Source organism: Meriones unguiculatus, chromosome 10 (assembly GCF_030254825.1).
Source record: "Meriones unguiculatus strain TT.TT164.6M chromosome 10, Bangor_MerUng_6.1, whole genome shotgun sequence".
NCBI lineage: Eukaryota > Metazoa > Chordata > Mammalia > Rodentia > Muridae > Meriones > Meriones unguiculatus.
In genome coordinates, this window is record NC_083358.1 from 118,336,606 (window position 1) to 118,362,265 (window position 25,660).

Genomic DNA, 25,660 nt, shown 5'->3' on the forward strand with positions numbered 1-25,660 from the left:
ATGGCATTCTGAACCTCAAGGTCCTTTGTAAAGCTAGCTACTTGATGGAGGAAGCACGCTCACCACCTACCCACCCCCAAAAGGAAATAAGGCAAGATGCCTTAAAGTCTGTGAGGCCAAAGGATTCTGCCAGAACTACTTTAGGAAGTCACTTTTAATTACATTCTCCAGTGCGCACAAATACTAAATGAAAAATAATATGAAAGAGCCCGTGTGTTTTCAGGAAGAGGAACAATTGGTTTTAATGATGCCTAAGGGAGAGGAGAGTCCTACTGGTGACACAGAACCCCAAATTTAGACTTGCAAGATAACACTGTGAGATGGCATTTACTTTTCAGAAATAATTATGCCAGAGAAGATATGGAAGTTAAATTTCTTGAGGTTTTAGAAGCTTTAAGTTATTCCAGTATATGTATGTGTGTGTGTGAGGTGTACATGCATGAATGAGATTGTCTGGATATGTCTGTGTGTCAGACATCCCATGTTAGGTCAGACCCTAACATCAGATGTCTTAAATTGTTCTTTCCTTACTTTCTTAAGACAAGGTATTTCAGTTTGGCTACATAGCTGACCAATGAGCTCCAGAGATCTATCCCTGGCTCACCCAATCCCTCAGGTTGTGGGCTTGTCCATGGATTCTGTGGATTCAAACTCAGTTCCTCATGTTTACATGGCAGACACTTTACCTGATCTCAGCCATCTCCTGATGTCTGCTTAACATCTTTGTCAGGGTTCCTATTGTATGATGGGAGGGTTTATTTGGCTTATGCTTCTACACCGTTCCTCACCAAAGAAAGTCAGGACAGGAAGTGAAGCAGGACCAGAACCTGAAGGCAGGAGCCATAGAGGGTGATGCTTACTGGTTTGCTCCTTGCTCAGTCTGCTTTCTTTTAAAACCCAGGACCACCAGCCCAGAGAAGGCTCCACCCACCAAGGCTGGGCCCTCCCCCATCAATCACAAATTAAAAAATGCTCTGCAGGCTTGCCTTCAGCCTATTTTGTGAAGGCAGTTTGTTTATTGAGGTTTCCTCCTCTCAGATGACTGTAGCTTGTGCCAAGTTGACATGAAAGCACAGCTTCTCTCAGTGGAGAGAACCTTACCTGGTTTTAGTGGACATGGCTTCCAGATAGAAAAGCTCATGAGTGAGTCGGAGAGTAAAATGGGACCTTTTTCAGCTACAAACTAGTTTTCTCTGGAACTCAAATCCAAATGGGCAGAAACTGAAATATTTCAAATAGATCCACTTTGAAGACTGATCATGGAAGAATAGTCTTGGGTATTCCCTTTTCTCTGTCCTGCACCTTTAAAGTTCTCTCTTTCTTCCAAATAAATCTCATTGGATCAGGATTGTCCCTCGAGGCTATTGTGTTAAAGACTTGATCCCCAATGTGGTACTTTGGGTGCCATGTTGCTCTACACAAGGGACCCCGATGGGCGGAGGTTGGGCTGTCAGGGCTAGGACCTCTGGGAGCTTGTGGGTCCCCGGACTCTTCTTCCTTTACTGTCATATGCTGACTGTGAGATCAACAATTTTACTCTGCCACACTCTTCTAGCATGATGTTCTGTCTTATCACGGACTCAGGACAATGGGGCCTGGTGCTTCTAAAACGTGGAACTCAATTAAACCTCAGCTCTTCATAACAGTCATTTCAGATGTCTGTGACAAGCTAACTAACAGTGAGCCAGACTAAAGATAGCAGGACTCCTACCTACAACTTGGAAGGACCCCAAAGAGAGATACCTACAACCTGGGTGGAATTATCTCGAACCTGGGAGGACCCCAAAGAGAACTACCTACAACCTGGGAGGACCCCAAAGGAAATTGGTGAAGGCCGACACACTCAAGCTGTGTGGTTGAGAGCAGCCCCAGCGGGTACTTAGTGAAGAGATGTCTACTTCCTGCCCTTTAGCTTGTGCGCTGGGTCTGGCATGGGTCATAAGCAGAGTGAACAAGCTGTAGCAGGAAAGCAACACAGATGAGGGAGAGCAGGCTGGGAAGTCCTGGGCTGCTCTGGCAGTTTCTGGAAAATAGGCAAGTAACGGCTGACCTGCGCTCAAGGGCTTCAGAGCACAGAGGGTAGGGATGCTTGGCTTTTTTTTTTTTTTTTTCTATTTTTCTTTTATTATGGTCAATAGACAATAACAGAACTAGCACCATTTTTCTTTGTTTTGCTTTGTTTTTTGTTTTTGTTTTTGTGGAGACAGGGTTTCTCTGTGTAGCATTGGCTGTCTTGGACTCGCTTGGTAGTCCAAGCTGGCCTCAAACTCACTGAAATCCACCTGCCTTTGCCTCTCAGAGTGCACCACCATGCCATGGTTAATTTTAGCCACTCTTAAGGGTAGAGGGAGTTTAGGTTGTCACACGTGTGTTATCTCTAGAAGCTTTTGTTTTCCTGAGTGGAAACTCCACCTCCACTAAAGAACTATTGATTCTCCACCTTTCTCAGCCCCCATTTTTCTATCCTATTTTCTAGCTCTGTCAACTTGACTACCAGAGTATTTCGTGTAGTTGGGGCCAGACAATATTTATTTCTTGTGTCCTTTACTTCATTCAGCACAGACTGTGTCTTCGGGGTCCGTGTTGTAACTCATGACAGAATTTCCTTCCTTCCTTTTGTTTGTTCATTTGTTTGTGGCACTGCAGATTGAACCCAGGGCTTCACACATGTCGCTCGTGGGCTCCACCGCTTAGCTCTTCCCAACCCTTCTCTCTCTTATTTTACACGTATCTATATGTGGACATCTAATTGTTACTACATTTTCTTAGATGGAGTTTACTGTGTAGCCCAAGCTGGCCTCCAACTTGAAGAGATTCCCTTGCCTCTGCCTCCTAAGGGCCGTCACACTGAGCTCCAGCTTTTTTTCTTTTTCTCTTTCTTTCTTTCTTTCTTTCTTTCTTTCTTTCTTTCTTCTTTTCTTCCTTTCTTCCTTTCTTCTTTTCCTTTTTTAAAAATTTCATACAATGAATTTTAATTACATTCACTTTCCCTCCTGCAACTCTTCGATTTCCCGGCCCATCTTTTTGTCTACCTTTTGCCCCCATCGAGGCCAGCTTGTGCCGCCCACATATTCTTGAATGTGTGGCCTTCCACTGGAGCCCTGTCAGGGCACCAGCATTCTACTCTTAAAGGAAACAGCAGCAAAGACTTGCCAATAGCCCCTCGGCTACAGGGTAGAGCGCCATATCTACCTCTCCTTTCCGTGCTGGGATCTGGTCTGCCTTTGGCTTGCACCGGTCTCGTGCATACTGTCACAACCGATATTCACAAGTGCGGCTGACTCGCCAGCTTTGTTTTAAAATTACATTTATTGAGAACAGAGAGACAGACAGCACCACAGTGCAAATAAAGGCCAGAGGACAGCTTTGTAAAGTTAGTTCTCAGGCTGGAGAGATGGCTCAGTGGTTCAGAGCACTGTCTGCTCTTCCAAAGGACCCAGGTTCAATTCCCAGCACCCACATGGCAGCTCTCAACTGTCTGTAACGCCAATTCCAAGGGATCTGACACCTCCACACTAATGCACATAAAATGAAATTAAATAAATTATTGAAAAAAAAAAGTTAGTTCTCTCCTTCCGCCATGTTTGTTCTGGGCATCAAACCCAGATCATCAGGCTTGGCAGCCAGTGGCCTTCTGCTGAGGCATCTTGTCAGCCCCGTTCCTACCTTTCCGTGACTGTGAGTACGGCTGAAGGGAGTGTGGCTGTACAAATATCTGGCTACGTGTCTGCTCTCTGCTCTTTTGGATCTGTACTTGAAACTGGAATTACTGAATTATACAGTAATTTGACTTAATTTAATTTTTTGAGGGCTCGTAGCACATTGCCATTTCACACCCACACTAACAGTCCTTAGGAATCCTGTCATTTCCATATCCTCTCCGTACTTCTGAAACATAATAGCCAGCGTAACAGGGCGAAGGGAAATACTAGATTTTGAAGGACCCGAAGACAGCATGATTTCACAGTCAGATCTCTCCAGCAGGGTCACTGCCGAGGAACGATAATGCTGAAGTTAGCTGCTAAGTCACTTAGAAAGTCTGTGAATGGGCAGTGCATTTGAGGTCTGGCATGCCCCTGCTTCTTGTGCAGGACAGACAAGAATAATGTACAAATGACAATGGTCCATGTGTGCCTCACGAGGGAACGCGAGACACAGCCACAGGTCAATCTGCACATGTATCTCTGTAGGGTATATTTGTCTCCAGAACTTGACACCCTCTCAATGAGATTCAGATTTCTTGATTCCCTCGAAGGACAGGAAGACATGGAAATGACAGGGTCCTGGTCACCTGTGCAAAAACGTGTGCTTCCTTTCACCCCAGTTCAAAATACCCATTAGACAAGTGGTCAGACTGCAAACCAAGAGTGAAATCACACTATCTGCTTAGAAAAAAAACAAAACAAAAAACCGTCAATAAGATGCAAGCTCTTTGACCAAAACATCCGAGGTGATGGGAAGATACTGCACTATTTGCTGTGCTCACATGTTCAATTAATTTTTTCTTGTTAATCTTTAAACAAAAGTAACTCTCATAGTCAAAGGTGTTTGCTACCACGATCTTTTTCCCAACATGACCAAGACTTGTCATAGGTATTTTTCCCATTATTCTTTGTTTAGACCACATACCCAAATACTAATTCCGCACAACCGTGTGTAATGCTGCCACCATTGCTGCTGCTCTGAGGGTGCTCCGTGATGAGACAGTCATCCAACACAGCAAATAATGGTCACAGGGGCACTTTAAAGTGTGTGAGTGAAGCCATTCATTCAAAGCTCATGAAGACAACAACATTTGTTACAAAACTTCAGTCTTTCCGAAGATGTGAATGTGGCCCTGGCTTTGCTTAAACATTATTCAAGCTTATTTACGTGAATTTTGTGTTACTTTGTTTGTGTGTGAAAAATAACTTTCTCTCTCTCTCTCTCTCTCTCTCTCTCTCTCTCTCTCTCTCCCCTATCTGCCCATGTTGCACAAAGGTAAAGCAATGTCTTGGAAGAAGGCTCAGTCTGCATTCAGAACAATGCTTTCCCTTAAGACTCATAGGTATCAATTAAGATTTATGACAGACAAGGGCCAAATAATTCTAGGTCATTTATCTTATTTCAGGCACAACAATAGGGATGATGAAGAGGAAATCATGAGAAGCTCAACACATGCTTCCTAACTGAACATCTTAGGTGTATAAATGTCATAATCCTAAAATCCCTGTCACAGCCATGGCCGCAGCATGAGGATCAGAAGGCAGACCCAGGGTATTACAGCTTCTCCTCACGTGGAAAACCCATCGCCTGGGAGTCTGGGGTTAGAGCTGGAAGCCGTTCCCAGGAACAATTTCTTTGAACCTTGCTCTTTGACCTCTTTGACCTGAAGTTCATACAGAGCTTGGGCCTCGGGGTACATTCCAGCCACAGGGAGCAGGAGCAGCATGCTGGGAAGTATGGTTTCTGATCCAGCTAGCCACCTGCTGTCATTTGAATCTCAGCTGTTTCCCCAAAGACTCAGGGGTTAAGTGCTTACACCCCATGTTGGTGCTTTTGGGGAGCAAGAGGCCCATAGACCATTAAGGGAATGACCCCTAAGGAGACTGAGACCATGGTTCCATCTTCTTTGCCCCCTTGACTCTGTCGTAAAGGGTTTTTCTCTGCCACACATTTTACAAGCGCAAAACAGCAACTAACCAGTGTGATCTGGGAGCTCCAAAGTTGTGACTGAAAGTGAACCTTCCTTCTTTGTAAGTTACCTCAGGTGTTCTGTCAGAGTGGTGGGAGGCTGATTGACACGCCACCCAGCTGCATACAGGATAAGCGTAACTCCACCACGGTCCTTACAAGGGTGATGGTGCTGCCATATATATCTTAATTTTTAAAAATTGTGTAAGTTATTTGAAGGTTAAATTGATTGACTTTTCCTCAACAAATATATGAAAAAAAGGAACATTTCCAGAACCACAACCGTATTTGTCCTAGTCTTCTGGATAATTCATATTTATTTTTATTGGGACAGCATAAAAATATGCTATTTGTACTACCGAAGACACCCAACATTGGCTGGTTAATTGACTGATTGCTGTCTTTTAATTAAATTATAGTAATCACACAAGTTTCATTGTTTAAAACTTAAAAACGAGAAGAATGAACACTTATCTTGCTGACTCTTATTTTAGGAGAATAAAAGTGTGAGGAAACCTTGGAGACAGTAGTGGACACACGCTGGATGAATGGTGATTGTACAGGAGTTTGGGAGGAGTTTGGGAGGAGTTTGGGAGGAGCACCACAGTGAATGTTTCCGGGTGGTAAAATCATCAGGACTGGGCTGACAAGATGGCTCAGTGGGTAGGGGTGACTGCTGCTGAGCCTGACAGCCTGAATTTGATCCCATGAACTCATGGTGAAAGAGAAAACCAACCCCTACATGTTCTCCTCTGACCTTCTCCTGTGCACAATGGCACACATGCAAATACACACAGATACAAAAAAAAAAAAATCACAAAAATGTTCCAAGGTCCAGGACTTTAGAGCCAGAATAAAAAACGGTTCCTAATAAGCCAAAAGGAGGAGCCAGGAAGGGCAAAGCTTCGTGGGGCCAGGCCTGCCATCAGCAGTTTGGCTGAGGTCACCTTGAATTTCCACAGAGCTGAGATGGTCTCAGGTCCCAGGGCACCACTGTTTTCCTTTGAGCACTGGCTGCCTGTGACTTTTCCTTTGGTCACCTCCTAATGGCATGCTTAGTGTGTAGCCAGAGCCCAGTGCTACCTCTCCTGTAGCCTCATTCCTTGTTCTCAGAGTTCCTTGTTCACCTGGAGAACCTTTGTACTTAAAGTTAAAAAACCTAGGTCATCTCAGGTTTATGGGGAATAACAAGAAAAGGAAACCAAACTAAAGTGAGTTGTGAAATCCTGTAAATGCTACAGGGTCAGAAACAATATCTCTCCTTGCTTCCAGTGGCTTCTATAGTGCCTAGCACACAGTAGGCTCTCATTGTTTAGTGCCAAGCCACAGTAGGCTTTCACCAAGTTTTTGATGAATGAAAAGGACATGCTTTCATTAGTCTGGGGTCAGGAAGAGAGTAGAATTTACCCTTCGTCATTCAAATGAAAAGTCTTTACTTTGTGTATGGGAGCCGTGTGTGTGTGTGTGTGTGTGTGTGTGTGTGTGTGTGTGTGCAGAGATTGACATTAGGAGCCTATTCTATCATTGCAACATACATTTTTGAGAAAAGGTCTCTCCCTGATTGGGCTAGACTGGCTGACCAGTGAACTTGGGCTCTTCCTTGTGATAAGAATACAGACATGTTCCAGCACATTCAACTTTTTATAGAGCTCTAGAAATCCAAACTCAGGTCTTCACGTGTCTATGGAAACCTTTCACCTGCTGAGCCATCTCCCAGCCCACATAGGGGAAATCTTTAATGAAAGAGCTCCATTTGCATCTGAGGGTGGTGGTACACAGCCCCTCAGACATGGCGAATCTCAGGCCAGCCTGGACTGGATGTGGGGCAGGATGAGCAAGGTTAAAGAAATGACTGGAGCTAGAGGAGCATGCAGACAGGAGTAACAGTGGCAAGCCATGACCACCCGGGGCTGAAGGAGCGGGGAAGAAATGGCGTCACTGCAGTCTAAAGTCTGAGGCAGCTGATGGAAGTGCAGCCGGCAGACAGCCCAGACAGCGAGCTGGGAGAGACGTAGGATGAAACATCCCTGCCCTCTCCCCTCCCACTCTCTTCCTCTTGCCTGTGCCTGCTGACTAGGCCCAAAAGTACATCAAGGCACTAGGGAGTGTGGGTGGTGCATTTTCCGAAGAGGTCAGGTTCTGGAGCACGAAGGGGGCAGAGGAGGGAAGACAGTCAGGGCACAAATGTGGAAGAACCAGCACAAGGCTGCCTCACGCATGCACAGGGAATTTACTGTTCATTTTGGCATGTTTACATCCTGGTGACTCCTGGAGCTGCCTTAACTCCCCCTAACACAACTGAGATCGACCTGGGAGTTTACGCTTGCCCTGCAGGAAACTGGAAGCAAGAGTTCCTGGGCAGAGAGTCCCAAGATCCAGAGTACTCCTCTCTTAGGAGACAAAAGCTGGAGCCTCTTGACCTAAGGCCGGCCAGTCTGCTCCCCTGCCTGGTTGATTCAAGAGAAGGGCTGGGACTGCAAGAGAGTGTCAGTCGTATGATTAAGACATGCCAGACCCCACGTGAACTAATTGTCTAAGTCATGCCTCAGTTTCCCTAGCCACAAAGTGAACAAAGAAATGGTCCCAGTGGTAGACATGAGGACAAGTTTGTCGTTACACATACAGTGTTGCTGTTTTGTCTTTTCCTGTGGATAATTATATCTACCCTCAGACACAAACACTGCTGAACTGAAACACCTGCTTCCCAGATAGCTCCAAGGAGCTGGAATATGTTTATTGTTTTTGTTTGTTTGGTTGGTTTTTTAAAAAAAGAAAAAGTAAAGGAGTTACCAGGCTAACCTTTTTCTAAAACAATAGACAACGCGACACTAATGGAGCTTGACTCTCTTGGGGCACACATGTCTAGAAGCATGACCTTTGGAAATTAAGTGATTCCTGCGATGCCTGCCGTCTGTTTCTCAGGACACCTTCAATAAGAGCTCTGCGGCGGCCACCGCTCGGCCAGAGGAGCCTTCCGTGGGAAACAAGGCAGCTCCTGTAGGCCGGTGGAGGGGACGGGAGGCTCCTGCACAGCTCCGACTGCTCAGGGGCCAGACTGTTTCCTGAAAGGACACTTGCTGAACCAGTTGTGCCTCAGAGCCAGGACAAGGATGCGTATTGTAGTTTATCCATCCTGCTCCTTCCTGTTGTTTTAAGCAGTTCATAGGAGCCTTTTATTGTCCTAGACCTTTTGTGAAATGCCACTTGTCCTGTTGGCCCTCAGCCTGAATGCAGCATGAAGGAGGTAGAGGCTTCGGAGGCTGTCATTGCTCCAAAATGAAAATGGCTGGAGGAACGGCCATTAGGAGGTGGGCTTGGTGGGTAACTCATGGCTCTTGCCTTTTAAGTAATAGACTGCTCCTGTGGTCTGAGCCTGTGACCTGGCCTGAAACACATTCCAAGACCATTGCTCAAGGATAAGTGAACTTTTGGCTGGAATTGGGATTTGCATGTGGGCTTCTTCTGTTGTTGTGGTGGTGGTGGTGGTAAGTTTGCTTTGTTTGTTTGTTTGTTTGTTTGTTTGTTTTTGAGACAGCATCTCTCTACATTGCCCTGGCTATCCTAAAGTTTACTGGCTGGCCTTGAACTCACAGAGATCTGCCTGCCTCTGCCTCCTGATGAATGCCAGCTTCTTGAACACTTTTTATAAAGGTATAAACATTATTCTTTTGAAAAACAGTTTTTTGCTCAGAGGATGTAATATTTTTTCTGCCCCCCCCCCCACCCAACAGTGCTTGTTGAAAAACTCTTAATTATTTAAGTTTGTATATTGCTGTATTAGGGTGCATAGCAAAACCTCAACATTATGTTACATTGCAGTTCCCATATCCAGCACAGCGGTGTGCTCACTGGCCCCATCTCAGCTGTTGGCTTCCCCCAGATTCTGCTTTTTAAAGTTCTTCGTCTGTGAAACACCAGCTCCAAATAAAGTGATCTGCAAGGTTCCCTCTGCCCACACAGGCCCATGACCCTGACTTGGAGCACCACTTTTCTCTCCTTATTAAAATATTAAAGTATGAGACAATGGAGTGGCTGAGCGGGGGTGTGCAATAAATAGCTCTCATGGCCTGGCTGTTAGCTGATTTATACAGGAGGCCATCCTGTTTGATAAAGGGGGATAGCCAAACTCGGGAGCCAAGATGACACCTCAAAGGAACTTAGTCCTCCTTCCCTTGGGATATTTAACTATATAAAATCTAGACTAGAAATGGGCAGCTGTCAAAGTGGGATTCCGAGACGAGAGGCAGCAGTAGATGGCAGACATATCAGGAACCATAGCATGCAAGGTATACTGGCTGCTACTTCTTGTTGTTTGTTTGTTTGCTTGCTTTTGCTTTTTTCCTTTCTTGATTGGCGGATGCAGAGGGCCTAGCCCACTGGAGGTGGCACACCCCTGGCTGGGTGGCTTGGGGTGTGTAGGAGAGCAGCCTGAGCAAGCCATGGAGAAAACAACAGTAAGCAGGGTTCCTCTGTGGCCTCAGTTCCTGCTTCCAGGTTCCTTGCCCTAACGTCCTTTCGTGCTGGACTGGGATGGGAACATGCAAGCCAAATGAAATCTTTCTTCCCAAGTTGTTTTTGGTCATGGTTTTTGTCACAGCAATAGAAAGCAAACTAAGACACAAAGGAAACCCATAAAAGGCATTTTTATTGGATTTCATTTCCATTTCATTTGCTGATAACCAAAATGTAAGATTAATATTTAATACACAATTAAAAACATGCAAAATGTATGTGGCGATCTGGATAAAAATGGCTGCCATAGGCTCATATGTTTGAATACTTGGTCCTTAGTTGGTGGAACTGCTGGGGAAGGATTAGGAGGTGTGACCTTCTTGGAGGAAGTGTGTCACTGGGGGCAGGCTTGCAGGTTGCAAAATACCCTGCCATTCCTAGTGTGTCTCACTCTCTCTGCCTCCTACCTGCCAATCAAAATGAAAGCTCTCAGCTGTTCTTGTTGCCACGGCTTTGCTCTGCCATCGTGGACTCAGAAACCGTAAGACCCAAATTAAACATTTTCTTTTGTAAGTTGCCTTGGTCATGAAATTTTATCATAGCAGTAGGGAAGTAGCCAGGACAACATGCAATCGTTTCCTGGATATGTCCTATTTCCTACAGATGGAGTTTCTTCGTGTGTAACAACCTTGTCAGGATGTCCTGGGTGTTCACAGTGGGCAGACAGGAATGGAGCCAGTGTGACAGAGAAACACAATAGAGAGGTGGAGTCACAGCTGCTGCTTCACGAGAGGGATTTACAAGGAGGCAAAGGCAGGATGTGAGGCAGGGTGTAAGGTGGCTGGGCCAGCAGACAAAGAGGTCTGTTAAAGAATTAGACAAGCCACATGTGCTGCATGTCTTTGACTCCAGAACTTCGGGAGGCAGAGGAAAAGGATCTCCATGAGTTCGAGGCCAAGCCTGATCTATAGAATGAGTTCCAGGACAGCCAGAATTATATAGTGAGATCCTACTTCAAAATATCAATAACAACCAAAGGAATTAGGATAGGAATACAGCTCAGTGGAATAAAGATCTTGCCTAGCATCCTAAAGGCCCTAGGGTCAATCCTCCATAATAGGAATGTGTAGTGGTTTTGTGGAGAGTCAGACAAATCAGTTTAAAATGCCTGAAAATGGGGAGCAGCTGCCAGGGAGAATGGTTTACCCTTCCTGATCATAGGGGCCTAAAAGAAGCTAAGTTGATGGAGACCCCAAGAGCCCATAAGGACTTGGAGGGAAGAGTTCTGTTTCAAAATGGCGTACAGGTTAGAAGAAACACAGAAGGCCTGAGGTGTTCCAGCCTCAGAGAGGGCATGGACCCGTGAGGCAAATGGAGAGCAGAAGTCTGGAGTCTACCCAAAGTGACTATGACTCTACTTTGATATATTCCCCTAGAATGCAGGGTTGAAGAACCACTGGGAAGATGTTCAGGCAAAAGTTCCTCAGACTGTGTTTATATGAAAAAATTCAAACACCTGGAAATGTTTTCCTCTGCTGGGTCATGAAATTGCACACTCACACCCTCATACTGCGTGTTTGTTATTGTTATTATTATTATTGCTGTTGTTGTGGCATTAGAATTTGAATCCATGGCCTTGTACAACACCCTTTTCCATTACTTTTGAAAACATGGCTTATCCAAACCCTGATAAAATTTGCTAGCCTCATCCTGGCCTGCTTCCTAAGCACAGATGAGAACAAAAAGCCTTCCTACTCTGACATAAGGCTGGTCAGCATCAGTAGATTCTGATTTACAACACGTGGGGTCCAGGCCAGGAGAGGCGCCAAACTCAGAGCTCTGCTCTCAGAGACATTCGCTATTCTGTGAGGGTAAAGAGCCCCGTCTCAGCTCATGCAGCAGAAGGCTGACGCCCTGGGAAAGAGAGAAGCTCCCACCGACGGAACTTCTCCCAGAGCTCCGAGGCCAGAAGGGGCCGGAGGCCTCGGCCTGGAAAAAAGGATCCTTGTGACAAGGCTGAAAACCGTGATTCCATGAGGTCTGCAGAACATCCTGGTCGGCTCTCTGTGTCTCCTAAGGGAGATATCAGAGACACCGCTTGTGGGGTTCACAGACCGTGTCTCCACTCCAGGGGGTAACGAGGTCAGCATGTCTGTACTTGGCTTACACGCCCTCCATCACCGCCCTATACAAGCATTTTTTTCTCTTTAATTGCATCTTAATTTCCAGAGCAAAGGTAGCTAAACTCTTTGGAAGCAAGATGTCTTTAATACCCTAAAAGTCTGAGGTTTTGTTTATAGGCATCAGATCTGTTGATATTTGCTAAGTTACTTACTAAAAAAATGCATATCATTTTAAAAGCTGAGACTTTGTTTTTTTCTACTTTTATAACCTTTTTAGGAGGAATTATGTATTTGATCAATAGTTTTTAGAAAAAATTTTTAGATTCACGCATTTTATTTCGTGTGTATTAGTGTTTCGCCTGAGGTCAGAGGAGGGCGTCAGGCAACTAGAGCGATGAGGGGCCATGCAGTTCTGGGACCTGAACGGAAGCTCCTAACAAACGCTGTGACCGGTAACCTGAAAACCGCTGTTTAAACCCCCGACGGGAGTGCCATACTCAGTGTGTGCTTACAAGTGTGCTTTGCTCGTGGAGTTAGTCTGTAAAACTGAAAGCTCACTTCAAGTGACCATTTACTGTAGAAGTGTTCCTGAAATGCCCTGTAATTCTCACCTCTTTGAGTAAAATACATCAAAGTTGACCTGTTCTCTTTCTTTTCTCTTCGTTTTTAAAATTAGCATACAATGTAGCAAGTTTCCTGTGACAGTTATGTCTGCAGTTTTGACTGATCTCCCCATTCTCTCCCCCACCGCGTGTACCAGGCCTACTGGTACCCTTCCGCCCCCGGCGGCTAGGAAAAAATACTTATTCATTTACAATTAATAAAATCATACATTATACATCTTATAAACAATCTATGGTTTTCAGAACCATGAGAGAAACATCGATCTGCATTAATTAATGTAAGTTCTCTTCGTAAACCTCTGCACTGTCTGGCTCAGTGCAGCCCAGCTTCATTCCTCTGTCTGCGTCTGCGTTCTGTCTGTTGTGTGCTGTTTTGCTTGAAGATGTTCATGGAAAGGGGCTGAGGCTCTGAGTCATTGGTGCGTTATATAACATGCACAAGATTCAACATAGCCCCCCTCCCAGCTTATTTATTTATTCTTTTTATTTATTTATATACATTTTTTGGAACGGAGTTTCACTTTGTAACTTTGGCTGGCCTGGAACTCTTTCTATATAGCAGGCCCACAGAGACTGGTGCTGGGGTTAAAGGTCACACCGCCACACCCAGCTTCAATTTATTTGTTTAAAAATGCAAAAAGGAAGCCAGGCAAGGTGACACACTCCTGTAATCCTAGCACTCAGGGAGACAAAGACAAGCAGATCTCTGTGAGTTCGAGGCCTGCCTGGTCTAAAAAGCAATTACAGGAGAGCCAAAGCTACACAGAGAAACCCTGTCTTAAAAAGACTTTAAAAAATATAAAAAGGAGCTGAAGAGCTGGCTCTGTGGTTCAGGAAACTTGCCACTTTTGTCCAAGGGTCCAAGTTCAGTTCCCAGCACCCACGCTGGATGGTTTACAACCTCCTATAAGTGCAGTTCCAGAGGATTCAAGACCCTCTTTTGGACTCATAGGCACATGACACACACAGACACATACAGACATAGTTTAAAGGGGTCGAGAGATGTAAAGATGGTCTAGTAGTTAAGAGCTGTGCTGCTCTCGCAGACGACAGAAGTGTGATTCCCGGCACTCAGTAGACTGCTGGCAACCGTTTATACTCCAGGGGATCTAGGGCCTTCTTCTGGTCTCCACGGGCACCACACTCACGGGCACGCACGCCTAGAAACACACACACACACACACACACACACACACACATATAACTAAAAATAAAAACTTTCAAAAGAATAAGTAAAATTAAATTTAAAGAAAAGGAAAGAGTGCTCGCTTCAGCAGCACATATACTAAAATTGGAACGATACAGAGAAGATTAACATGGCCCCTGCGCAGGGATGACACACAAATTCGTGAAGCGTTCCATATTTTTACTGCCTCTGACATAATCTGATTGGCCTGCTCTTTGATCACCTCCCCCTGAGGGGGAGCAGCCTTACCAGGCCACAGAGGAAGACAGTGCAGTCACTCCTGATGAGATCTGATAGACTAAGATCAGAAGGAAGGAGAGGAGGACCTCCCCTATCAGTGGACTTGGGGAGGGGCATGCGTGAAGAAGGGGGAGGTAGGATGGGACTGGGAGGGAAGGAGGGAGGGCCTTATGGGGGGCTACAAAGTGAATAAACTATAATTAATAAAAATAAATAAATTAAAAAAAGAAAAACAGTCAATAAGTAGAAAAAAAAGAAAAGGAAAGAAAGATTTACGCGAAGACAGCTTCATACAGAGGCTTTCTTAGAGAAGGAAGAAATGTATTAATAGTCTGTCAAGTAACTGTGAATATCTGTCTCTACCAGTGCTCTAAAGCCCAGTGAATAGTCTTGAAAGTTGTGAGCCGTGTGGAATCGGAAACCACATCAATGCACTTTCCTAATGTTTTTGTATTAAAATCCATTGATCCATGTTTCACTTTAAGTGAAGCTTCTACAATTACTTGACTTAGTAACATTATGCACTGAATATTTGCAATATGATGGTTAAGTTGAGCTGGGCAGATTTTTCACAATGTTGACGCTACTTTTAAAAAGTCATGCTTCTTAATGCCACCATGGATCTCATAAAACAAATGAAGAGTCAGGAAGCTGGTAACAAACACAAATCATGTAAATTTTTACTTGTAAGTACAGATCCTGCCACTTCTAGAAAAAGTCTACCTCCTGTTTTCCTTGAAGTTACAAGCTCACTTCATCTTTTTTTTTTTTTCGAGAAATACCCAAGTCTGCCAATCATTCTTTCAAGTAAAGATAATGTCCCACGAGAAATGGAGACTATTTCAAACAATCTGAGGAGTGATTTTCCTCCCGACGCTGACGGGCTTCAGCCACGGCAGAGTGCTTTCTGTGCCCGTTACTGTGTCACAGAGAAGTCTGGTCTCAACGGGTCAGAGTTAGTAAAGTTCATAATTTTTATGGCTCCATCAAGGAGATCCTTAAACAAGCCCTCCTTTTTGCTTTCTCTGAGCACATGTGGTGAAGAATAGAATGACTAATCATAATTGTAGTGCCCCTGACTGGTTTTGTGCCAATGTGCCATCATTTTACCCATCTCTGCCTTGGGCCTCATTACAGCAAATGCCAACATGGAGAACATCTTAATGTTATTATAACAGTTTTAAAAACATTAATTAGCTCGTATTATTGGGAGGGATGCTGCACGCGCCACCACACGTGTGGAGGGCAGAGAACAACTTACTGAGAGTTGGATTCCTCATCCCACCAAGAAGGTGTCAGAGACAGACCTTGGGCCATTAGGCACGTCAGCAGGTGCTGTACCTGCCAAGTCATTCTTACTATAAAACTCCTTGGACCTGTAGACCCTCTGAAGACCATGCTCTTCTGAGAGCCGTGACCCCACTGTCTACTCATCGTTAGTAATCCTTGGGCTTAACAGGCATTTACACCTGTGAGCTAGAATTTATGAATCATCTTAGAATGCACAATTCTTTTTTATGTTTAAATATTTTTATTTATTACAATTTATTCACTTTGTATCTCAGCTGTAGCCTCCTCCCGCATTCCCCCCCATCCCACCCTCCCTCCCTCTTCTCATCCCATGCCCCTTCCCCAGTCCACTGATAGGGGAGGTCCTGCTCCCCTTCTCTCTGACTCTAGTCTATCAGGTCTCATCAGGACTGTCTGCATTCTCTTTCTCTGTGGCCTGGTAAGGATGCTTCCCATTAGGGGGAGGTGATCAAAGAACCAGCCACTGAGTTCTTATTAGAGACAGTCCCTGTTCCCCTTACTAGGGAACCCACTTGGACACTGAGCTGCTATGGGTTACATCTATGCAGGGGTTCTAGGTTATTGCCAACAATTCTTCTTCTTTAAAGAACCTAAATAGATCTCACATTTGGCAGGTGATAGAGATGGGTGGAGAGAGCAGTATGATTTTTAAGAAATACATGGTCTTAAAAGCCTGGTGAATCAAATACAACATTTGAGTCTAACACTATGGTGAGTAAGAACCCAAGCTTGTTGCTCATAGGTATGTGCACCCAAACATATTATTAAATTTTGATTTGAGTTTCTTTGTGGTAATCTCTAGTATTTATCTCCCTAACATTTTAGATTGCTGTAACATTAAAATTAGTTTGAATATATAGCAATTAAAGGTGGACACAAATGACCTTGAACAGTGGTGTCTGCCATTCAGACACCAACCTGTGATTTAAACAGAACAACCTCTGTTTATTTCTATTTCCTATTGTTATGCATTACTTCAAATAATTTTTGGAAAAAGGTGGAGGTATGAATAAATTCCATTTAAAATGCTTTTGGCTGTTGATGGAACACCTATATAATTAAAAGTCGACAGCATTTGCCTGAATGCCTTTAAAAGGTCGCAGGAAATGTACTCAGCTTGGAGGAAGGGCCAAAAGTGTGTTTTCAATTACACTGTACTAAGTACTGTGCAGACTCAGTGCAGTTTCAGGAAAAGGTGGTGCTGTGTCCATTTGGAGCCGCCATCCTGGCATCCTCAGTGGAGGTTCTGAAGAGCTATGGTCCTTGTCACGTTCACTGTTTTCTGCTCCTTAGGTGTGACAAGCCCACAGCAGTCTGCCCAGAACAGACTAACTTCAAACCTGATATACATTCCAAGTCGCGGCAAACTGCATTTGCTCTGAGTTGAAAGACAGTCCATTTCGAATTATAACCCTGGGAAATTTAACTGCCTCTTTTGTTTGTTTGTTTTGAGACAGAGTCGTCGGGTGAAGCCGTGGCGAGCTTGGAGCTTGCTATGTAGACCAGGCTGGCCTTGGAGATCTGCCTGCCACTGCTTCCGCAGTGCTAGATCAGAGCTGTTGGTCACCATGCTTGGGTTTAATTACCGTTAAAAAAAGACTTTCTTTTTTTTTTTTTCTTTTTTTTTTGCGTTGGGTTAAGGTTGATGCGTCAGTTTAAACTCAATTGTTTATGTGGTGCTCATGTCAGTAGTCACTGAAACCCTGCTTCAGATAGCATCACAGCATTAGGTAGGCAAGCGGGAAGGGGTTCATCTTGGGAATTCATTATGAGTGAAAACCATGTTCTGAGAGACACGGTCTCCTCGGAAGTTTCCTAATAGATAGCTGTTGTCATTTTTAAAGGTGCTGTACTCAAACCATGGCTCTCCTTCATACCTCTGGAGACTTCTAAGTTACTCATGTCAACTTGCAGCATGCCATTTTGATGTTCCACGTCTTCACCGTGACTCCACCTTCTCTGATAAAAACATCTATTTAAAAATTGGTAGGAAAATATTTAACATAATAAGATGACGAGTCAAGAGGTTTTTTAAAGCTCAAAATGGAAGATGTAGCTTAAACAGTGCACCTTTTTATTTTTTAGCTCTGACTCATGGCATATAATGTATTCCACCAAGTTCAAAGTTTCCTCTTACAAAGAGTTTTATGAAACAGCTCTTCTTCAGGCCAATTTTTTTTTTACTTCAATTATAGTAGCAGATTTTGGAGTTTTAAATCATTAAGAACCTCCCAGTGAACTTCTATCCACATGGCTTACAGTCAGAGAGAACTGTTCTCCTCACTGAGTACCTTTTGTGTGGAGACGCATCCTTTTCTGTTTGTCTTCTTCATGTGTCTCTTTGAAGCGAGACGTGTGATTTCTGAAGTAATGGAAGTATATGGCTTAATGAAAAGTGCTGCCTGCGCTCAGACTGCACACGGGAACCGCTTCGGGGTGAACCTCAGCTACCTGTGTTCTAGGAGGGGGGGGGGGTGAGTTTCAGAAGTCATGATGCTGTGTGTCCTGTAGGCATATCCCGGTGGCAGCCAGGCCAACCCTCCGGGGTGCCCTAATCTCAGTTTCCCCTTTTCTCAAGGGCCTGTAATTTTCATCCAGGCTGAGTTTTGAAGTGTTAACTCCACCGGGGCCCTCCAAAATCAGGCATTCATTCCACCCATCTACGGATCTCGCCATTTCCTATCTTTTAATTTTTTAAAAAGATTTATTTCCATTGGACTGTTTTAGGAGAGTGTGTGAGAGTCTGTAACCTCTAGACTCAAGGTGACGGGGTGAGAGAATGAATCTTTCAGTGAAAAAAGCCTGGAGAAATTTTATACAGGACCAAATGTAGTTTAATACACAAAAGAAAGTGGTTTGTGCAACCTATTTCCTTAAAAAAAAAAATCTGTAAAATAATGTTTAAAGAGTGGGGGGGCTTTCTATCCTCCCCCCTTGCCTGGGCGACTAGCGGGATAAATTTGAAGAAGTCCATCCCACCCCCGCACGCGCGCCCCCCATTCTTTCCAGACAGAGCAGTTGTAAATGCGAGGCTGAGTCCGCCCGGAGAGCCCTGGGGCACCTTCCTCTTTGCTCTGTGTGTGTGTGTGTGTGTGTGTGTGTGTGTGTGTGTGTGTGTGTGCGCGCGCGCGTGTGTCTAGCTCTCGCTCTTTCCCTCAGTCTGTGCCTCTGTGTGTGTGTGTGTGTGACAGGGAGAGAGAGCGCGAGAGGAGAGCGAGAGAGCGAGCTGCGAGCTGTGCTGCCGCCGCCGCTGCCCTTTGATCCCGACATTAGTGTTAGGGGCTCGGAGACACAGCGCGCGGCCATAGACACCGCCGCACCGGCGCTCGTTTATTACACCTCCCGTCACACGCGAGCCCGGGGCACACACACTCACACCTATTAGATCCGTTTCCATTGAAGAATATTACGCTCGGGGACAAGCCAGGTGCACGACCAAAAAATTAAAAAAAAAAAAAAGGAAAAAAAAAAAAAAGAAAGAAAGGAAAGAAAGGAAAGAAGAGAAGAAACCCCTCTTCTGGCTCCAGGAAACAAGCTTCAGCCCATTGCACACACCGGAGAGAAGGGGTTTCCCCCTGCCCGCCCCCCAACTACCTCCCCGCTCCTGCCAGTGTCTGCCTGTCTGCCCCCACGGGGGTTTATTTGATCTCACATTAACCAAGGAGGAGAATGTGAGAAAAGGGGAAAATGCCCAGGAGGAAGCAGGAGCAGCCCAAGCGCCTTCCCTCACGTAAGTCATCCCTTCTCCACCTCCTCTCGTGCCATTTTCTCGCCCTCCCTCTCCTCTTTCCCCTCCGCAGCCTCCGCCGTTGTTTTCTGCATTAGTTTAGGGTTACAGAGGTGAAACTGACAAAGACACAGCCCGGGTTACTCCTCGTTTAGGTCTATGCCGAGGCAGCCATGTTGGTGATGATCAGCCCCGTGCCCTTTCTATTCTCTCTCTCTCTTTTTCTTTCTTTCCGTCGCCCCCCTCTTTTTTTTTCCTTGAGATCGGGCTTTTCCCCCCTTCCCTCCCCCTCCTCACTCCGGGTTGCGGGGGAGGGGGCGAGCGGAGGGAGGAGGGGAGTAGTGTGGATGCCGGGTTTTTGTCGCGGGTGGGGGGAGGTGGGAGAGGTTGCAATCTTGGAGAGCGAGAGAGAGAGAGAGAGAGGGGAAAAAAAAGGAATTCCGTGTGGATCCCGGCCCCCGAGGGTGCGGGGTCGGGGCGCGCGCCGGGCCCGGGCTGTGACATGGCGATTGGGGGGTGCCGGGGCGAGGGCGCGCGGCCGCCCGCCGGGCTGGGGACCGGAGAGGTCGGTCTCCGGCTAAAGGTTGCGGCGGGGCGGGTCGGCCCCGGGGCCGCGGGCGGCCGGGGCCGGAGGCGGGGGCGGGGGCGGCCGCGGAGGGGGCGCCGGGGGCGGGCGCGGGGGCGCGGGCGGCCGGCCGGGGGGCGAGGCCGGGCGGATGTGGGGTGCGGGAGCCGCGCCGGGGCGAGGCGGCCGGGGCGGCGCGCGGCGCGCGAGGTCCCTGCAGAGCCGGGGGAGGGCGGAGCGGGGCTGCCGGCCGCAGCGGAACGCGGGGCCGGGCGGAGCGGACGGCGCGGGGCGCCGCGGGCCCCCTCCCCGCCGGCCCGAGCGCGGCCGCCCGCGCCCCCGCCCGCGCCCCGGGCCCCGCCGCGCCGCCCTCCCGCGTCTCTTTGCGAGACTCCGAACTTTTCCCCCACTCCCGCTCGCTCGGGCTCCCCCCCGCGTCCCCCACGGGCGCCCCGCGTCCGGAGCGTCCCGCGATGCCGCCGGAGCTAAAAGTGAAGGAGAAAGGAGCAACTAAAAATATCCCCCCGGGGCCGCCGGGCTCCGCGAGCGCCGGGGAGAGGGGGCAGGGGCGACGGCGTGGGGCGGGGAGGCGGGGGCAGGGCCGCGCCGGGAGGGAGGGGAGACGGGGTCGGGCGCTGCGCGGGGCCGCCGGGCCGGGCCGGGGGCGGGAGCGGAGCGGGGCGCCCGCCCGCCCGCCCGGCGGTGTCAGGCCGACGTGGTCGGTCACCTGAAGTTCACGGAGGGTGGGGGAAGGGAAGGTTGTGGTGCTCGGCGCCGCGCGAGCGGGAGCCCTTCCGCCGCGCACGGCCGCTGTCCCCACGCCAGGGCCCCGCGGGGTGGCACCGGGCCGCGGCCGAGCGGCGAGCCGGGGCGCGAGCGGGCGAACATTCCCCTTTTCTTCCCGTTCCCGGCACGCCGGGAGCCGACGCGCAGGGCTCGCCTTGGGCTTTTTCCCTTCTCCCCCTTCCTTTAGGAAAAAAAAAATGCCCCCGTGCAGTCCTTTCTTCGCCTGCCCGCTAGAGGTTCTGAGGATAATATCACATATGTAATCTATATGCACATAAAATCACTCGCAGGCGGCCGCGAGGGTAGGAGATTTTGTGCGAGGAGGCGGCGGCGGCCGGGGCGGGAGGCTCGGCGGTTCACGGAAAAGTCGCGGCGGCCGGCGGGAGTGTGCGTGCACATGGCCGGGCCGGCGCGCGTGGGCAGGGGGCGGCGGGGTCCCGCCTGCTCGCGCCACGCGGCCCCGGGGCTCCCGGACAACTTGCCCTTAGATGGCAACTTCGGGAGCCGACGGGCCGGAGCGAGAGCCGGGGCGGCGGGGTTACGCGGTCAGGCTCCTTTCTTCTCCCCCTCGCCGAGAAAAGACACGCTGGCGGGGCCGGGGGGCGGGGGACGCCGGGACGCCGCCCTCCCGCGCGCCGCCGCCGGGCAGCTGCAGCCTGCCCTGCCGGTGACCTTGACCCTGACCTCCCGCCGCTGCCCTCCGTCTGGGAGGAAACTCAGGCTCCATTTTAGCTCCGGTGTCTGGTGGGCCTCTCCCGCGGGTGCTGCCTGTTGATGAAGTTTTATTTCGAGAGTGGGCTCCCTCCTCGCTCGGCGATGGAGTGCGGTTATCTGCTCACTTAAAAAGAGAAAAAAATCGCCTCCCTCTCGCAGTCACATTGAGCCACTTTTACCTAAGTAAGAAGCAATTCGCTTTGGAAGCACAGTAAACGGGCCTGCCCTCACCCCTCCCCCTCTCCTTCTTTAGGGAAGCCTTAATGTGTAAAACGTTTCCACCTCCTTTTGCATTGAGTGGATTTTTTTCGTGTGTGTGTTCGTGTGTGTTGCCTGTTCTAAGCGGGGTTCACACGTTTCATAAGCAATTTACATTTTGACCAAGCAGTTGCTGGGCAAATGGTGTATTTTGCAAGTCAGTTACAGTAACCGAGGGCTAGCTTAGAACCCAGTGAGGGTCCCAGAAACTTGAAAACGATACAGAGGTGTAAGGCGTACCCACTTGGGTAAAAATGAATGTTAGTGTCCACTTAGTACAGGCTGTAGTTGCAGATCTACACTAGCCTAGTTTTCAACATTGAGATATTAGTTGTGTGTGAGCAAAAGGCTCCTTCCCTGGCAAGACTGTGCTGTATCAAGGTTAAAAAGTACAGTTGAGTCTGGGGATTAGAGGTGCCTGCTTGAAGTCATCTTGGAGTTTTAAGAAGTTATGTAGAGACAGATCTAAAACTTGCTTGCCCCCGCCCCGCCCCCAAAAGAGTGATCTGTCATGTAGGTGGAGCAAAGAAGTGATTAAATGAATAAACTGGGGAAATTTAAATTACTTTTAAAGCCAAAAAACTCTTCTGAGTAAATGCAGAAGTTATTAAAGCAGAAGTTATTGATGTGTTGATTTAAGAATTGATAGAGCCTGTGAACACTTAGGAAGTGTGACTCGAGCACGCACGCGCGTACACACACACACACACACACATGCACACACATGCACACACAGACACGTGTATACACACACACACACACACACACACTGTCTGAATTTGTAGGACAGTTGAGATGCTCTACCCCTGCCAGCACTCTTTGCCTTTGCAGCCCCAGCAATGGGGCCAAGGAGTTTTAGAGCATGCACTGTTGCCACAGACAGATGTTTTCTGTGAGTGGAGTCTCTTTCTCACACTAGGCAATACTCTCCAGGAACAGTCTGGCCCTGCAAAGCCCACTGTCTCCCCACTGGACAGTGCGTGCACGGGGAACCTGGACGGCTCACCCTGGAGTGGATTAGTCCTGGAAATCCAGGCGAGCACTTGGTATTATCTGATACCAAGTCTGGGGTGAGTCTTGGCTCCTGGCATGGAGCGCGAGCAATTCCCCAGGCTGGGCTCTGGTCTGCTAGGGTTTCCTAGCTCCTTCTGTTCGGCCAGACACCCCTGGGACTGTTCAGAACCGAATTAGCTTTGGAGATGGACGAGCCTTTAACCTGACACTACTAACCTTAGACTTAGGTTTCTGATTTAAAATTCTGCAGTCATTTCCAACTGGGCCTCAAAAAGTAAGAGAGAGAGGCAGAGAGAGAGAGAGGATATTTGTTTATGTTCAGTGGGCTGCCTCATGCATACACATAAGAAAGTGGCCTGTCCTACAGAGGTGAAGTCCTGTCTACACGCCACGGAGAAGTTCTGAAGTGGCTTGAGGAGGTATCACCCAGCCAGAGAATGTTAAGCCGGTATCATGTTTGAGGGGACTGGTTTAAAATTATTATTCAAAATAAAGGCACCTGTTTCTTGGCTTAACGCAGTAATTTTCATTTTGAGATTTAAAGTGCAACTCAACTGCTGGTGATGGCTCTTTCACAAAAGTTCTTTCATTAATGAAGCCCAAGGCCATGTCTAAAAGCATGGCCCAGATGTCTTTTGAGCTGTACCAGGCACTCTCTGCTTCAGAACCCGCAGCAGTGTAACTCAAGAAAGTCTGTCAGCCTAAGAAAGGAGGAGATCGACTTGGACGTGGGGACTGTGCGGCGGACCTGGAGCCTTTCAAGCACTATGACTTAGGACTTAGGGATCATGAGGCTAAGGGGGCTGTGCTTAGGAAGGTGTTTCCAATGCATTGGTTGACTCTCTGTGTGTTGGTTCCTGGTGGTAATCGGCACTTTACCATTTCACCATTGGCATCAGTTTACCCCCCACACATATGAGATTCTGTTACATTTATCACGGGGAATTTGCCTCACACCTACTCCCCAAAGGGGAACACGAAGGAAAAGTCAATAAAACAGTTGTTTTATTATTGCAGTGTTTTCACTCTTCACTCAGCTTGGTGCAGACCAGAACAGGTTACTGTGTTCGTCATTAACAAAACTTTAACAAACTTTGTTCTCTAGTAAAACTGGGAAGCAAGATGACTGGAAAGCAACTGGATCCTTTATTTTTCTGCTTTTACGAGTGTGTGTGTGTGTGTGTGTGTGTGTGTGTTCAAAGAAAAGGAATTCAACTCTGCTTTTGTTTCTTACTGAGTTTTGCAGTGACCAGGCACTATTTCCTGACTAACCCATGGAGGGAAAATTCTCAGTGTGGAGTCGAGTGTTTTACAGCTCTTGTCAGGCAGGTCTAATGATTCTGGGGGTCATTGCTATCTGTTCCCAAAAAGAGCATCCGTGCATTCTTAGGACAGTAAGGGGACGATTGCAGAGGTTTCCTGTTAAAACACGGAAGACGGCTCAACAATCACATTCCCTCTAATGCTTCAAAATAGTTTCTAATAAAAAAATTGATTTTTAATTTATCTGTGCTGCCATCTTGCTCTTGAGATGACACGCTGGTGCGAGTTGACAAGTCTCTCGCACAAAGTGTTAATAAATCACGCCGAAGAAGTCTAAATCGGACAACTTTCCGCCCTCGTGAGTGCCACCGCACATTTCGTAGTTGAGGATCCTTGAGTGGTCTCTGTCAGAGGGTTTTGAGGGAATCTCTGCGTGGGGAGATGTGCAAAAATCAGACAGACAGCTGCGTGCCCAAAGGAGAGTGAGCACTGGGATACCCAGGCACGTTCCTGGGGCCAAAAGTTGTTTTAAAATATAAGGAGTCTTGTTAATTACTCTCCGTGTGGATTTGTGGATAAAGCATGTTAGAAACGTGGTGCTGGTAGTTTGGGTTCAGATCGTGTCAGGACACACGAAGTTTTGCAAAAGGGAAAGAGCTCTGTCACCTCGTGCTGCTCTGTTCACTCACACTTAAATTGGATGAGCTGGTGTCCTAGTTGGTTAGGATTGCTGTAACAAAGTGCCCCCGGTCTGGTACCTTATTAAACAGTACGTCTTTCTTTTTCCTTGTAGTTGTTGAGTTTGGAGAGTCTGAAGTGAAGGTGACCACACTTTCAGTGTTCTGTGGCAAAGACTCCCGTCTCTCCTCCAGGAGTGGGGCCTTCTGGTGTGCTCACGTGGCGAAGGGCTGCTGAGCTGCCTGGGGCCTCTTCCATCTTGGGTCTGCCCTGTGACTTAGTCACCCTGAAAAGACTTTCCTCCCGACACTAGCACACCAGGGATGAAGTTTGGGGGGTTGGGGAGGGAGGGTGTAAAGATCCAGGCGGTAGCCTGAGGCCTGCAGGAGAGGCTGGAGGTGCCCCCCTCGCTGCACTGCGAGAGGTTTGCTCAGTGTCGAGTGTGGTCACCAAGGCCCTCAGCAGGGGCTGAATGGCGCCATGGTGCTGGGAGGAGGTCAGTGTGTCCTGTAGCCCTCATTTGAAGCGGCCTGCCCTCCGTTCTTCATTTTCAGATCTCTGGTGGCGTGTGAGGGTCTGAGAGGCAAAGACGAGCAACACGCCGGTGTTGATCTTCTTGTTCCAAGTGATGTGTTAGTAATTTTCTATAATTTAATCAGACCTGGTCGTGGACCACGATAATGAGAGTGTGACCTACAAAGTGGGAGTTTTGGGTATGTTAAAGGATTTCTAGCTTGGGAGTTTACAAGGCTGTGGGCTTTGTGTTAAAGCAGTAGATTTAGGGTTTTTACTGATTGGAAAGAAATCCAGACAGAGCCTAGTATGTGTGTGTGCACGTGTGTGTGTGTGTGTGTGTGTGTGTGTGTGTGTGCAGTGTTCCTTTGACTTCATTTCTTAATTCTGGTCTCAGTAATGTACTCTTAAAATCCCATTTTTGGGGTTCAGCCTTGTAGGTGCTGCTGCTGGCCTCTTCATTCACTCTTTCATGCCTCCTCCTTTGGAAGGCGTAGCTTCCTAATTCACACCATCTAGAGCTGAGTGTACAAA

General features: G+C 47.5%; 1 protein-coding gene and 1 non-coding gene across 7 annotated transcripts in view; both read left to right on the forward strand.

Moving 5' to 3' along the window:
* The first annotated feature begins 14,132 nt into the window (after positions 1–14,132).
* LOC132646114 (U6 spliceosomal RNA) lies at positions 14,133–14,239 on the forward strand. Its single transcript, XR_009584245.1, has one exon. It is a non-coding gene; the product is annotated as a U6 spliceosomal RNA (small nuclear RNA).
* A 4,491-nt stretch (positions 14,240–18,730) lies between these two features.
* Znf827 (zinc finger protein 827) overlaps positions 18,731–25,660 on the forward strand; it is a 167,915-nt gene continuing 160,985 nt past the window's right edge. For 4 of the 6 annotated variants that reach the window (XM_060393206.1, XM_060393210.1, XM_060393211.1 and 1 more), the window contains exon 1: positions 18,732–19,338. In XM_060393206.1, coding sequence (XP_060249189.1) covers positions 19,296–19,338 — 43 coding nt within the window. In that variant the 5' untranslated portion in view covers positions 18,732–19,295. Of the gene's footprint in view, positions 19,339–25,660 lie in introns of all 6 variants that reach the window. The other 2 variants (XM_060393207.1, XM_060393208.1) reach the window with 2 other exon arrangements.